Here is a 12,500-nt window from a genome sequence, read left to right as displayed (position 1 = left end):
GTGTGTGTGAGTTTGTGTACATAGGTGCAAATCTCTGCTGGTTTGCATGCAGCTTGTGTTTGTTGCAGCTGTAATTGTGCCCTAATGTCATAATGTGTTCTCTGCATGCCGCCTTACACCCTTCCATCCTGTTTGCATATTTCCAAGCGTTTACAGCATAATAAGCTATTAGCATTACCGCCACAAGGATCTGCCGTGACTGCAGGCTTTCCTCCACTAATACCTCCTCATGTTATTCACGCTTTATTAGACGAGGGAGAGCAGAGAGAACCACCGACAAAGAGCCTGGGAAAAGACAAATTCTGTTGTCCAATCATAATGGAAACAATCCCGTCCTGCTCTTTATACTCCTTTGACTGTGAGTGATGCTTACATTGTACAGCCGTAGCGGCTGCACAAGGCTTGCTCTCCGTTATGCTGTGTGCGTGTGTCAATGGATGTGGGCTTCTGCTCGCTAGTGATTGTGCGTGTGCTTTTTGTCTCTTCATGCACTCAAAGGCCCACCAAGCTGCCCGCTGTCCGTTGGCTTACTGACACAGAGATGATAGCGTAATGTTGACCGCACACAGAGCTAAAACTTACAGCGGTTGTATTCCATCATTACGTTTGTCTAAGCAGTGAGAATGTATGTGTGACCAAGGCCAGATACAAACATTGTTGCATTAAATGTCAAAATGATTCATTCTTTTGACCAATATTGAAGTTGATCTCAATGGAAGTAAAGATTTTCAGCAACTCATTTAAAAGACCCGCTTTTAACGAGATCAACTCCTGAGAGACGTTGGGGATCAGACAGCGTGACTATGTGTGTACTGCAGCACCTGTATAGCGTTGGTGACGTTCCAGCCCGCCTCCCAGGTGGTGATGGTGGGACGGGGACCCAGGGCTCCTTCTGCACCGAGACGCCGAACTCCCACCGTCTCCCACTCTCTCTCCCCACGTTTGACCTTCTTCCTGCGGGCTTATGGGAACAACGCCAGCCTCGGCTTGCCTCTCATCGCCGTCTCCCGCCCTCCCCCGGACTCCCCTGCCGTCTCCCACCCTGCTCCACAAACGGAGCTGGGGTTCCTCCTGGGGACCGGTGACATTAGCCGGTCTCCTCTGTGCGCCGCCCCACGGTTCAGGTGCCGGGACGCCCTGGTTACGGCGGCCGACCTTCCCTCCGGCGAGCCCGGGGGTCCTCGAGGTGCGCGTGGCGTCGGAGGTGCTGGGGTGTGTGGAGTCGACGGGACTATTTATCATGCAGCTAACTGTGTCTTTAGCGGCCCGGGGGTCTTCTGCTTCGTGGGTCCCGGTGTCGTTGGAACACCTCAGGTATCGGTGGGGTAGCAGAGAGGTTGCTGTGGTTGTTCTTGGTCCAGTGGAGGTAAGAGTGGTTATGATTTGTTGTTTAGTGCCCGTTCCAACCCGCTTAATGTTAGCACGGTGGTTAGTGTTGCTAGGAGACGGTGTTTCCTCCGTGGCTGGGGTTCTGCTCGGCTGACCTATCTGAGAAGGAGTGGCCGCGGCGGCGGTGGTGGCGGCGGCGGTGGCGGCGGCGTCCGTTCTGTCCACGGCGGGGCTGGTTCTAGCCCCACCTGAGGCAGGTGTGCGGCTGTTTGGAGACCAGCTACTGTCCTCACAGTAGGTTCTGCTTAACTCATCAGTCTTGGTAAGCACCAGGGTCTCTCCGTCCTCTTGGAAAAGCCTGGCAAACAGAGGAAAATAAGGATTCACTTCTTGAAGCCTTGTGGACTGAGCCAAATGCAGTTCATTCGAAGAAAGACTCCAATTTGAAACATATACTGTAACCTACATCAAACTGCAACCTACACCAAATTTTCCTTTACTAAGACTGAAAAATATGGAATGTCATAAAAAGCCAAACTTTTAAATCAAATAAGACAAATCAGACACTTTCACACTGACCGTTTCGATATATCAACAACAGACACAAATAACATATAAGTGGTTTAAAAATGGTCTTACAACTTCAAGGTGCTACAGAGAACAATTTCCTTATAATTGCCCACTGTATTCCTTATAATTGTTATAATTGCCTACTGTGACTCACCGCGCAGCCCAAGCCGGCTGCAGTCTGGAGGCAGTCCACCCCAACAGGGTTCCAGCAGAACCCCAGGGCTGACCGGAGCTCCAAGCCCTCTGGACGAAGCCCATCTCCAGCTAGACTCTCTGTGGAGACCGTCTCTCCCGCTCTCTCTCTGGAGCTCCAGGTGCCAGTGGGGAAGGCTTATGGATGCAGGCACACGTTGAAAAGCATCCACAAACACACCCTTGGACCAGCGGAGACACAAATATATACATACACACATGCGCACACACACACACACACACACACACACACACACACACACACACACACACACACACACTAACACACACAAACATACACAATGTAGAATTCAGTGAAGTGATTGAAAAGTTGGTGACGTGAAACATTATAATAATCCCAATTCTCTTGACACAGACAGGCAGAAGCTGAGGTGCAGTGAGTAAACAGCTATAATAAGCGGTAAAGCAGTCCAGTGCTAAGACATGTTAATTTAGCTACTCCTATTGCATAATATAATAGACAATTGAAGGGCACACAATAAAATTAGCAGCATCGGACCATAGAAGGTCGCCGAAACGACCAGGTCAGTCACCTTTCATTGGTCCCAAACAAAGTTCCTATATCAAAAGATAAGTATTGTATTTTTTTCATATGGACTTTCAGGATGGGTTGTGATTTTGGAGTAATGCAGATGTTTAGATAGCGCATAATATTATGTACAATGTGAGTGTCAAGGTGAAAATTACAAGAAGTTGGTATGCAAGTTTCCTAGCATTTTAGTTTGGAGAGTGTTAACAGTTCGACAGTAGGAGGAGCCACAGAGCAGAGATGTTTTTGACTCCAGCTAAACTTTTTTGGTCAACTTCTATATCTCCCTTTACATATTTTCATGTGTATTATATGTTGTGTTCTGTTATTTTTTCTACTTTCGAGTTGACCTCTGTCTTGCTTTTTAGGGCACTGAAATAAAGTTAAAGAGTCACCTAACAAGCCTACAGTGATAAAAGTGCTAAGTATTTCAAGATGTGTCGAACTATTGCTGCTTTGAATGCCTTCCGTTTCCTCTACAAAACACACTTCACGAAAACGCTGGAGCGTGTTATAACTTTTGTTAATACATAATGTTGTCCCGCCACTCCACAAACTTCATTCTTTAATACTTTTGTTCCCGGTCCACCCCCTTCTCCCACGGAGGGAAAACAGAAGGGAGGGAGAAGCAGAACAGAAGGGAAGGAGAGAGAGAGAGAGAGAGAGAGAGAGAGAGAGAGAGAGAGAGAGAGAGAGAGAGAGAGAGAGAGAGAGAGAGAGAGAGAGAGAGAGAGAGAGAGAGAGAGAGAGAGAGAGAGAGAGAGAGAGAGAGAGAGGGAGAGAGAGTGTGTGAGTGTGTCTGTGTTCTGTCCAACTTGTGAAAAGTTGCAATCGTTTGTCTCCGTTTCCTAATTGTTCGAGTTGAGGAGAGCCGCGCGGGGGAACGTCCGTGCTGGAGATAGCCGACTAGAAAATGGGACGACTTTGGCTCGCGCTGCTCACTTCGTTGCTATGGCAATGCTGCCAGGCTCAGCAAAGAGGTGAGTCCTCGCGGCGATTGATAGCCCTTTTAATCAATTCGCCCACGCACCTCAAGTTTCCTCTATTTCAAAGGCTGTCCCGGTTCTCCAAAGGTCTCAACCCCATCCCCCCCACCCCGCAGTAATTACAATTCTATAATATGAGTTGGCTAAACTTAACAAATGTCACCACTAATGTCCAGGTATAGCTACCTCTTTCTAGGCCTATAAATCTACCCTTATAAGTTATAGCTCTGCTTTCCGACTGTCCTGAGTTCGAGCGTCAATGCTCTTATGGTCTTATTATATATGGTGATTGCTTTAGAAGCAACGACCCCTACACACCTTCGTGTGGCATTAAGAATAAATACGCTTTGCTGAGTTGAACAAAGTCACGAAGAAGTTCAAACAGATGGGTATTAAACTAGGCTCAAGTGATAATGTTTTGCTAATGTTTTGATAATGAGTTTAAATGACCTTGGGACAATTGCATCCAGGCTATAAGACAGTATAAAAACGATGCAAGTGCTTTCAACTGTGTTATTTCAGCCTCATTTAAAAAAAAAATATTGTGCTGTTTTATTCTAAAAGGGTATGTTTATTTTATTCTGAAATAGTCAAAAAACAAAACAAAACAGTGACTATGATAAAAACACCATTATTTCCCTGCGGGGTTAAAAGTAATTTTCTTGTTATTGTCTGCGAAACTACTCTTACTTTTTTGCCAATTTTATTAAGACACAGCCTAGCACTCAGAGTCAAGTCTCAACCACTTCACCACTTCATTATTTTTCATAGTTAGGTGTGTCATTGTGAAGTCTCTCCTTGACCCCCAGTATTCTGAAGGTGCCACTCACTGAAACACAAACATGAACGTATTATTGACTACAGCTACCTATCGTTACAACACCACGGTCCAGGTTGGTTATAGTGCAGGTTAGTTCAACCTACTCATCTAAACAGTCAGCGTAATGCAGTGCCGTTTGTGTGTGTGTGTGTGTGTGTGTGTGTGTGTGTGTGTGTTTGTGTGTTTGTGTCGCCTGGCCGCGCGTGTGTGCCTGTGGAGGCGGCTGTCTGTCATCAGTGGGAGGGAGGCGGTCCCAGTGGGGGGGCGGAGGAGAATACTTGTCACCTGAAAAATAAGACAAATCTTGCGGCCGTCATGTTCCTCGCTGTCTGGTTCTGTGCTATTTGTCGGCAGCCACTGTGTTCAACCCAGTAGCGCCTTGGACCTCCCACGGAGAGGAGGACAAGAGTGTGTGTTTTGTGTGTGGTGTGAGGGAAGGCGGCCTATTAGGCAGGCTGAGTGTGTGTGTGCGCGTGTGTGTGGGTTACGGGGGGGGGGGGGGGGTAGAGAAAGAGAGAGGGACAGGGCGAGGGAGAGGCCATCTGCGTGCGGGCTCCTCATTACCAGGCATGTCAGCAGCCACGCTCCCTATCAGTAGCCACTCGCTAGCTCACTCCCGGGGAGACGGACAGAGATTGGGGGGCTGGGGGTGGAGGTTGGAGGGTGGGGGGGGGGGTACTGGGAGGAGGCGAAGATGGGAGAGGGAGAGTTGGGGGGAGATGCTGAAATGGAGAAGAGCAAGGCGGAGGAAGGATGGAGGTTGGAGGATGAGGATCAAAAGCAGAGGGACGTGGTGAAGAGGAGGAGGAGGCAGCAAGGGAGGTGGAGGAGGAGGTGGAGGAGGAGGAAGGAGGCGGGCTCTGATGAACTGGCTCTAAGTCTAAATGTGTCTATATGCATATGTATATATATATATCTATAAGTAAGGCATAGTTATTTATAAGCCTTAAGTAAATACTGAACTGATCTTAAACACAACATTCAGTTATTAAGCCTTTAGTTAATGAGGAATTTATCATTATCATATCGTTATTATACATTTGTAAATGATCAATAAGTGCTATGTTAAACAACCCTTATTTTATCACCTTGTGCGATGTTGATTAGCCATTACTAACCATGTCAAGATCGACCCTCTAGTGACCTCACAAGTGGGAGTGCAAGATGGACAGATCAGCCCACCCGGAGGTACAGTCCACTGGACAGGCTGGTAGGCTGTTATTAATCTTCAACAAATGTATATTGATGTTTTGTTAATGGTTAGTTCATCATTAACCGAAGGCTTACAAATTATTTAAGACTTTACCTTATTAAGAAGTGTTACCGATATCTTTTAAAATATATTTTTTAATATATACACTTACGTACTACCAGATCAAAGATGCAGCTCTATAAAAAGACAAGCCCTTATACAATTTGTTATGATAGTGATAATATTACAATGCTCTTAGAAATATTTTCAGAAAAATATTCATGGTACTATAATAATTATATCAACGACAGTAATACTAATGCTATTTGAGTCATGAAAGTGCATTCATGTTCCCTCACGGACCTTGCTCGGGACACTGGCTTCAGTGTCAGAATGGGAATAGAAGCACTCTAGTGTGCATGGGTGTGCAGACACCCTAGAGAATTCACCATTCAAAACCCAAGCTTATTAATATCACATGCACAATCCCCCATCTCACGAGCCCAAAAAAAATGATACCAATTGATCAAGACATTGTAAAGAATAAAAGTTTATTTTCCATCAGCGACGTAAGATTTTCATCCTTTTTCACAGTACATAATAAATGGTTTTGATTAAGCAAGTCTTCTGTGTCAAAACAGCAGAAAGAGGTCCTCAATTTAGAGTGGCACTGCAGGGCAGCAGTGCTTCTCTTCCGTGAGATTAAAATGAATAGTTGGTTTGATTTGGATCGAGCGCAATATTTGAACTCATCAGTGGCACGCACCTCCGAATGGGACTGGGGAAAAATAAGAAACTGGGTTTTCTCTAAGTCTTCAGAGAAATCAGGGCCGCTTTTATGAGGTGAATTCATCCCAATATCATTATTATGCTTGTAAAATATGTTGATCTCTTGCAACCATGTTAATGTGAAAGGCAGCCAGGCTGAACTGAATGGGATTTGACAGAGCTCCTTGGAGGATGTTTCTCTTAGTCTATTCCAAAGCCAGGGAACCATGGTGAATATCAATAGATCCTCCATGGAAGGGTGTGTGTGTGAGGGCCACAATGGAGACTCTGAATGGAGGAACGATGGAGGGAAAGGTGGAGGAAAGGAAAGAAGGAAGGACAAATGGAAGAGAGGAAGGAAGGTATGATGGGCGGAAGGAAGAAAGGCAAGGAGGAAGGAAGGAGGAATGGAAGGAAGGAACTATGGAAAGAATGGAGGGAGGGAGGGAGGAAGAGTGGAAAGAAGAGAGGGAGGGAGGTAGGAAGGGTGGATGGAAGGGAGGGACGAAAGGAAGAACAAAATGGAAGGCTGGTTGAAGGGTTAGGGTGATTTACAGTCTAAGCTCAACACTTGTTATTTGCGTATTGCAACAGCTGTGTTGTATGCTGTTGTCTTCATCTCTCCTGAATGTTTTTATGTTCATGTTACCATATAAAAATCAAGACCAGAGCTCACTCAAAAAAGTATCTTAAAGATCCGAGTATAACATCAAAAAGTGATTTATTGGCTGTTAGCATGTTACCATATAAAACATATTCAATGTAATCCTACAGGATGGCAGGTTCCTTTCTAACTAAGTAGTATCAATTATGGATTCCTGGCATTTAGTGTTTTTGCTATGCATGGGTCTCTAGGAGGTTGTCACCGGATTCCACGTCACCACTGATCAGTGAGTGAATGTGCTTCTCGCCCTCATGCACACTGGGCATCAACAGGTGGGAGTGCATGTCAAGGTGGACGGATACTTTGGGGGCTAAATTTAGTCAGGTGGCAAGTTAAAGTGGGTGCAAGATCCTTTCCATGGATTAGAGGGGGAGAGTAACAGAGAAGACACAGAGTCTGTGTGTGTGTGTGTGTGTGTGCGTGCGTGCGTGCGTGCGTGCGTGCGTGCGTGCGTGTGTGTGTGTGTGTGTGTGTGTGTGTGTGTGTGTGTGTGTGCGTGCATGCGTGTGTGTGTGTCTGTGTGTGTGTGTGTGTGTGTGTATGTGTTGTCAATGAGTACTATGTGATGTTACCCACTGTGTGGGTAACATACCCCTCCCCCCCCCCCCCCACACACACCTAAAACTAAATTTGTCAAATTATTTAAGTAGGTCAGGGAGGATGTTAGCTTACAGCTAAGATATACCGCTGATTTCAAAGAGTAAGAAAAGCAATATAAGGTTTATTTTTTTTGTTGATTTCAAAAAAGTAATTTGCATCGAGTCTGGTGGGACACATCTCCCCCCCCCCCCCACTGCTGCTGTTAAGAGGATATGTTGGCCCAAATCAAATTGTCTATGCATCTCTTAGCCATCATTTGCTTGCATATTTATGGCTTGTGGGTAGGTTTGTTTGTGAATTGGTTATTGTGTATGTCATAGCTTTTCCCCTTTGGGCCTGTTCTAGCCCAGGCAAACAAATCGTACAATATGAGAGAACGTATGTGTCTGTGTGTGTGTGTGTGTGTGTGTGTGTGTGTGTGTGTGAGTGTGTGTGTGTGTGTGTGTGTGTGTGTGTGTGTGTGTGTGTGTGTTTCTGTGTGTGTGTGTGTGTGTGTGTGTGTGTGTTTCTGTGTGTGTGTGTGTGTGTGTGTGTGTGTGTGTGTGTGTGTGTGTGTGTGTGTGTGTGTGTGTGTGTGTGGGTGTCTGTGTGTGTGCATGTATTCACACATATGTGTGTCTTTGTGTGCATACTTTATGGAGTTGCACTGTTATCTATATGTGCACTCTATCTATGAGTATGGGTGGTATTTACTAACATATAATTGTATTGTGCACATACAGATACACTTGTTTGTTTGTGTGTATTTGTGGATGTTCCGTCGTGGGATCGTGTTCTAGTGTGTGTACATATGTACGTGTGTATACATGCCTGCGTATATTCATGTGTGTTTCCTTGCTGTTCTGTTGTTAGGAGCAGTGTTGATAATGTTCAGGAGAAAATCAATAGTTAATTCTACCACGATCACAAGAGCTGCCCCTGCTTGTTCAGTTCTACTGTTGTTTCGGAGACAATGCGAAACAGAGCATGATTTGATGAATTGGTGTGTGTGTGTGTGTGTGTGTGTGTGTGTGTGTGTGTGTGTGTTTGTGTTGGCTCATGTGATTGCTTGCATGGATGCTTCGTACATCTTCCACTAAAGATTACTTAGACTCTCCTATCCAAGTCCTTACAATTCCTATAAATACCCAAACTGTTGACACAAATTCATCGGTAGAACATTAGAAGCAGTAAAATTGCTTAGGGGAGGATATTGTACAAAGGAATGCATATATTATTATGGAAAATACAGGTAAAGCTTGAAAATACCTTGCACCTCTGGGCCTTTCAAAAAAAATGTATTCCCCTGTGTGAACTTTAATTTATGTATTAAATAACTGTATTCATGGAATGGAGGATGGTGCTTTCCTCAAACTAAAACCTGAAATACATTTTTGTAGTACACAAATGCTGATGCTGACATATGTCGACGTTACAAGCACATAATAAACACCTCTAAATCAAAGAAGCCCATTACTGAGTTGGAGAAATATAAGACATAATAAAAGCCGTAAAACACACCATGTCTGCAGTGTGTGATATCACATATCCTTCCACCAACACTAGATGTGCAATGTTCTGGTTGTGGTGGTGAAAGAGCCTTACGCAATCTCCGGCTCAAATGTTCAAACTTCCGAAAGCAAACAGGCCAGATGATTGGCTGGCCCATCCTAACCAGACAAGCTTTGGCCCCAGAGGTATTCAGATGAGACGGACAGATAGTCAGGCAGAAAACATACAGAAAGATAGAGACTGACAGAGATATGAAAGGTATAGATAGATGGATATATAGATAGCCAAATAGATAGATAGATAGATGGAAGGATGCATGGATGGAAGGATGGATAGACAGCCGGATGGACAGAAAGACAGATGGACAGACAGACAGACAGGGGTTTGACACTTTAACCTTGCGGCTGCATGCTGCATGCCTGACACACAGATGTCCAGCTGCCAAAACAGCCACCCCCACACCACTCAAAAAAACAAACCACACAAACTTCAAGACCAGACTCATGTGTCTGCAGCTGCACTAAAGGGAACGAAAGCTTAATAGAACGCCCTCCCCCCGCCCACGATCTCTCCATCTCTCTCCCTCCCTCGCTCTCTATCTCTTTCTGTCCGTCTGTCTCTAGGTTCTCTCCTGTGATCTTTCTGGATGCCTATATCTTCCCGGGGGGCTTCCTGTGGTAACACATGGTGTCAATATTGCCCCCCCCCCACACACACAGACACACTGTGTTGATCTGTTCCACCCAATCCCTCGTCCCCTCTCTCTTGACTGTTTGTCCTGCTCTCTGTTCCACTGTGTATTCCACTCTCCACTATTCCCTCTCCTCTCTGCTCCCTCTCCTGCCTGGCCTCTTCTGCCGTTTCACCTTTTTGTTTTGCTTGTCATTTTATTTTTGGCTCCATATTTGTAACACAAGAGGATTTCTCTCGCCTTCTCTCCCTGGCGGTCTCAGACTTTACACATACACACAGATCTTTTTCATTGGCGGGTGGGAGCCGATAGTTAAATTGGGGGGTACCATCAAAGAAAGGGCACATCTGTCTGAAGCCTCTGAAGTCTTTCTCATTAGAACAGAAAAGGTAAACGTCGAATTTCGTTCACCACTCATATCCGAATCTCCTTCGGAACCCCATTTTATGAATTCCCTTGATCCAGTACCGAGACTGGTTTGAGGGTTTCAGCGCTCCAGATTAAGCCGACACCAATTTATGTTTGAACTGGTTGATGAGAAAGACAAACTGGGTTTCATGGCCTATGCTATCTCTCCCTCCGTGCTCTGTGTGAGTGCTCTGCAGAGACTGGGGCTGGAGCCCAGACTTGAATGTGGTCAAGGGTTAGACCTCAGACTCAGGGCCTCTTCTCAAGGCTGCCTCTAGATTGATGCCAGCTGCTTTCTGGTGGGCTGGCCATAATGACCCGCTCAGACCACCACATCCTTGTTCGACACATGGTTAAGAGATGCGGGTCACAGTGGATTTGGCTGAGCTTTTACTATGAGTAACACTGTTTGTCTCTGAGGGCCATGGATATGTAATACTATCTTCTGCTTGTGTATGTTATGCGCGGTTTTGTGTCTGAGATTTATGTCTAGATTTGACATTGTGTGTTTGTGTGTGCGTGTGCATATGCGTGTGCGCGTTGGTGTTTGTGGCAGTACAATAACTCCTTGTGTTGTGACCTTTATATTAAAGCAACCTCTAACCTCTTCACTCATGAACTCTGGCCACTCAGGGGTTGTTCATCCTGCGACCCCCTTAATGTTATCATGACCCCGGCACACTGTGTGGTCAAAAGGGAGTCTGTGGGGGGAACTGAAAGAAGCAGCAGCACCAGCAGCCAGGGCTAATGTTGGAGGCTGTGTGGAAGGCCCTTATTGTTCATTGGTCCATTCAATGGTTTCTGTTTGGAAAAATACTCATTATCTAATTTTTTTTTTAAAAGCACATTTGTGTACAGGGCTCCAACTGCAAAATAATTGTTTTATTCAGCGGTTATTAGTGATTAAAATAAGAGGATGTTTACGGATGATTGACACTGTTCAGCTTATGCTTTCTCTCTCCTAAGTCTAGCTCTCTCTCTCTCTCTCTTGCTCTCTCTCTCTCTCTCTCTCTCTCTCTCTCTCTCTCTCTAAAAACCAGGCTAGCCCACCCTGCCTTAGCCAGGAAGCGAATGTGTGCAAATGTGTAACACAGAGAAATGCAGGATTTCCAATAAGCTGTAATAAATGTACAGGTCCTTTGTACTGTAAAAGAGACATGTCGGAGGTTGGCACATAAATGATACCATATTTAGGTGTGCCACATTTTTGCCTCCCATTAAAAGTATAGATAGTATAGACAGACAGACGGACTGAAGTCCTAGAACAGTCCATCACCTGGCTGGTATTGTTTAGAGCCTAAACGACAAATCTGTATGCTGCACACAGAAGCTTTTCGCAAACCAGCTCTCACATGAAGAAACACACACCCACATGCGCTCACTCACACGTTGGTATAGACACACACACACACACACACACACACACACACACACAACAAAAAGCCATTCGTATTTTTGTGGCTCGTTTGTTTCTGCGATTGAGGCGATAAAGGAATCTGTGTGTTTGCTCTATTAGGCCGGCCAAGCTATGGATTTATCATTTATACCCCTCCACGATTCTGTGTGTGTTTGTGTGTGTGTGTGTGTGTGTGTGCATATTTCTGTACAACTGTGCTGTGCATGACATGAGCAGAAAGGCCAGAGATGAAGAGCTGAAGAGAAGAGCGAGGGAGGGAGAGAGAGAGAGAGAGAGAGAGAGCCACATGTGGAAAAGACATGTGGTGAGGAACCTGAACACACAGGGAGTGGGTTGTGCTTACATTTGTTTAGGTTTTCCGTTGTTGTTGTTTCCTCGTATTTCCATTATTATTTCCTCCATCTGTCATAAAAGGATTGGATTGGTGCCCGTGCATGTTTTTTCTGCCCATGTTTGTGTGAACCTGCATCGAAAGTATAGCCAGAGTGTGAAAAAGGGAGAGAAAGAGAGAGCGAGAGAGCGAGAACAAGGGCGCCAAAGCCAAAGAGAGACAGAGACAAACATATTGTGTGTAATTTCATATTTCCATTATTTCTTTTTGTATTTCCATTATTCTATGCTTCGGCAAATCCAGAGAGGCCTGAGCATAGAAAATGCCAATGGAAATATGTGTTTACATGTTTGTGCTGGTGTGTCTTTGTGTGTGTGTGGGTGGGTGTGGGTGTTTTTGTGTGTATTTGTGTGTGTTTGTGTGTGTGTCATATTGGCATGCAGAGGAATATTTCACCCCCACCCCCAAACTTCCTGTATGCAGGATTTTTT

General features: G+C 45.2%; 1 protein-coding gene across 1 annotated transcript in view; it reads left to right on the top strand.

Moving 5' to 3' along the window:
* The first annotated feature begins 3,305 nt into the window (after positions 1 to 3,305).
* The window catches only part of lama2 (laminin, alpha 2), a 160,936-nt gene continuing 151,741 nt past the window's right edge, over positions 3,306 to 12,500 (top strand). The window contains exon 1 of the mRNA XM_084484286.1: positions 3,306 to 3,621. Coding sequence (XP_084340412.1) covers positions 3,555 to 3,621 — 67 coding nt within the window. The 5' untranslated portion in view covers positions 3,306 to 3,554. The remainder of the gene's footprint in view (positions 3,622 to 12,500) is intronic.

Source organism: Micromesistius poutassou (assembly GCF_964030765.1).
Source record: "Micromesistius poutassou genome assembly, chromosome: 19".
Lineage (NCBI taxonomy): Eukaryota > Metazoa > Chordata > Actinopteri > Gadiformes > Gadidae > Micromesistius > Micromesistius poutassou.
Note: the sequence above shows the minus strand (reverse complement) of the source record. Positions and strands in the feature narration are given on the sequence as shown.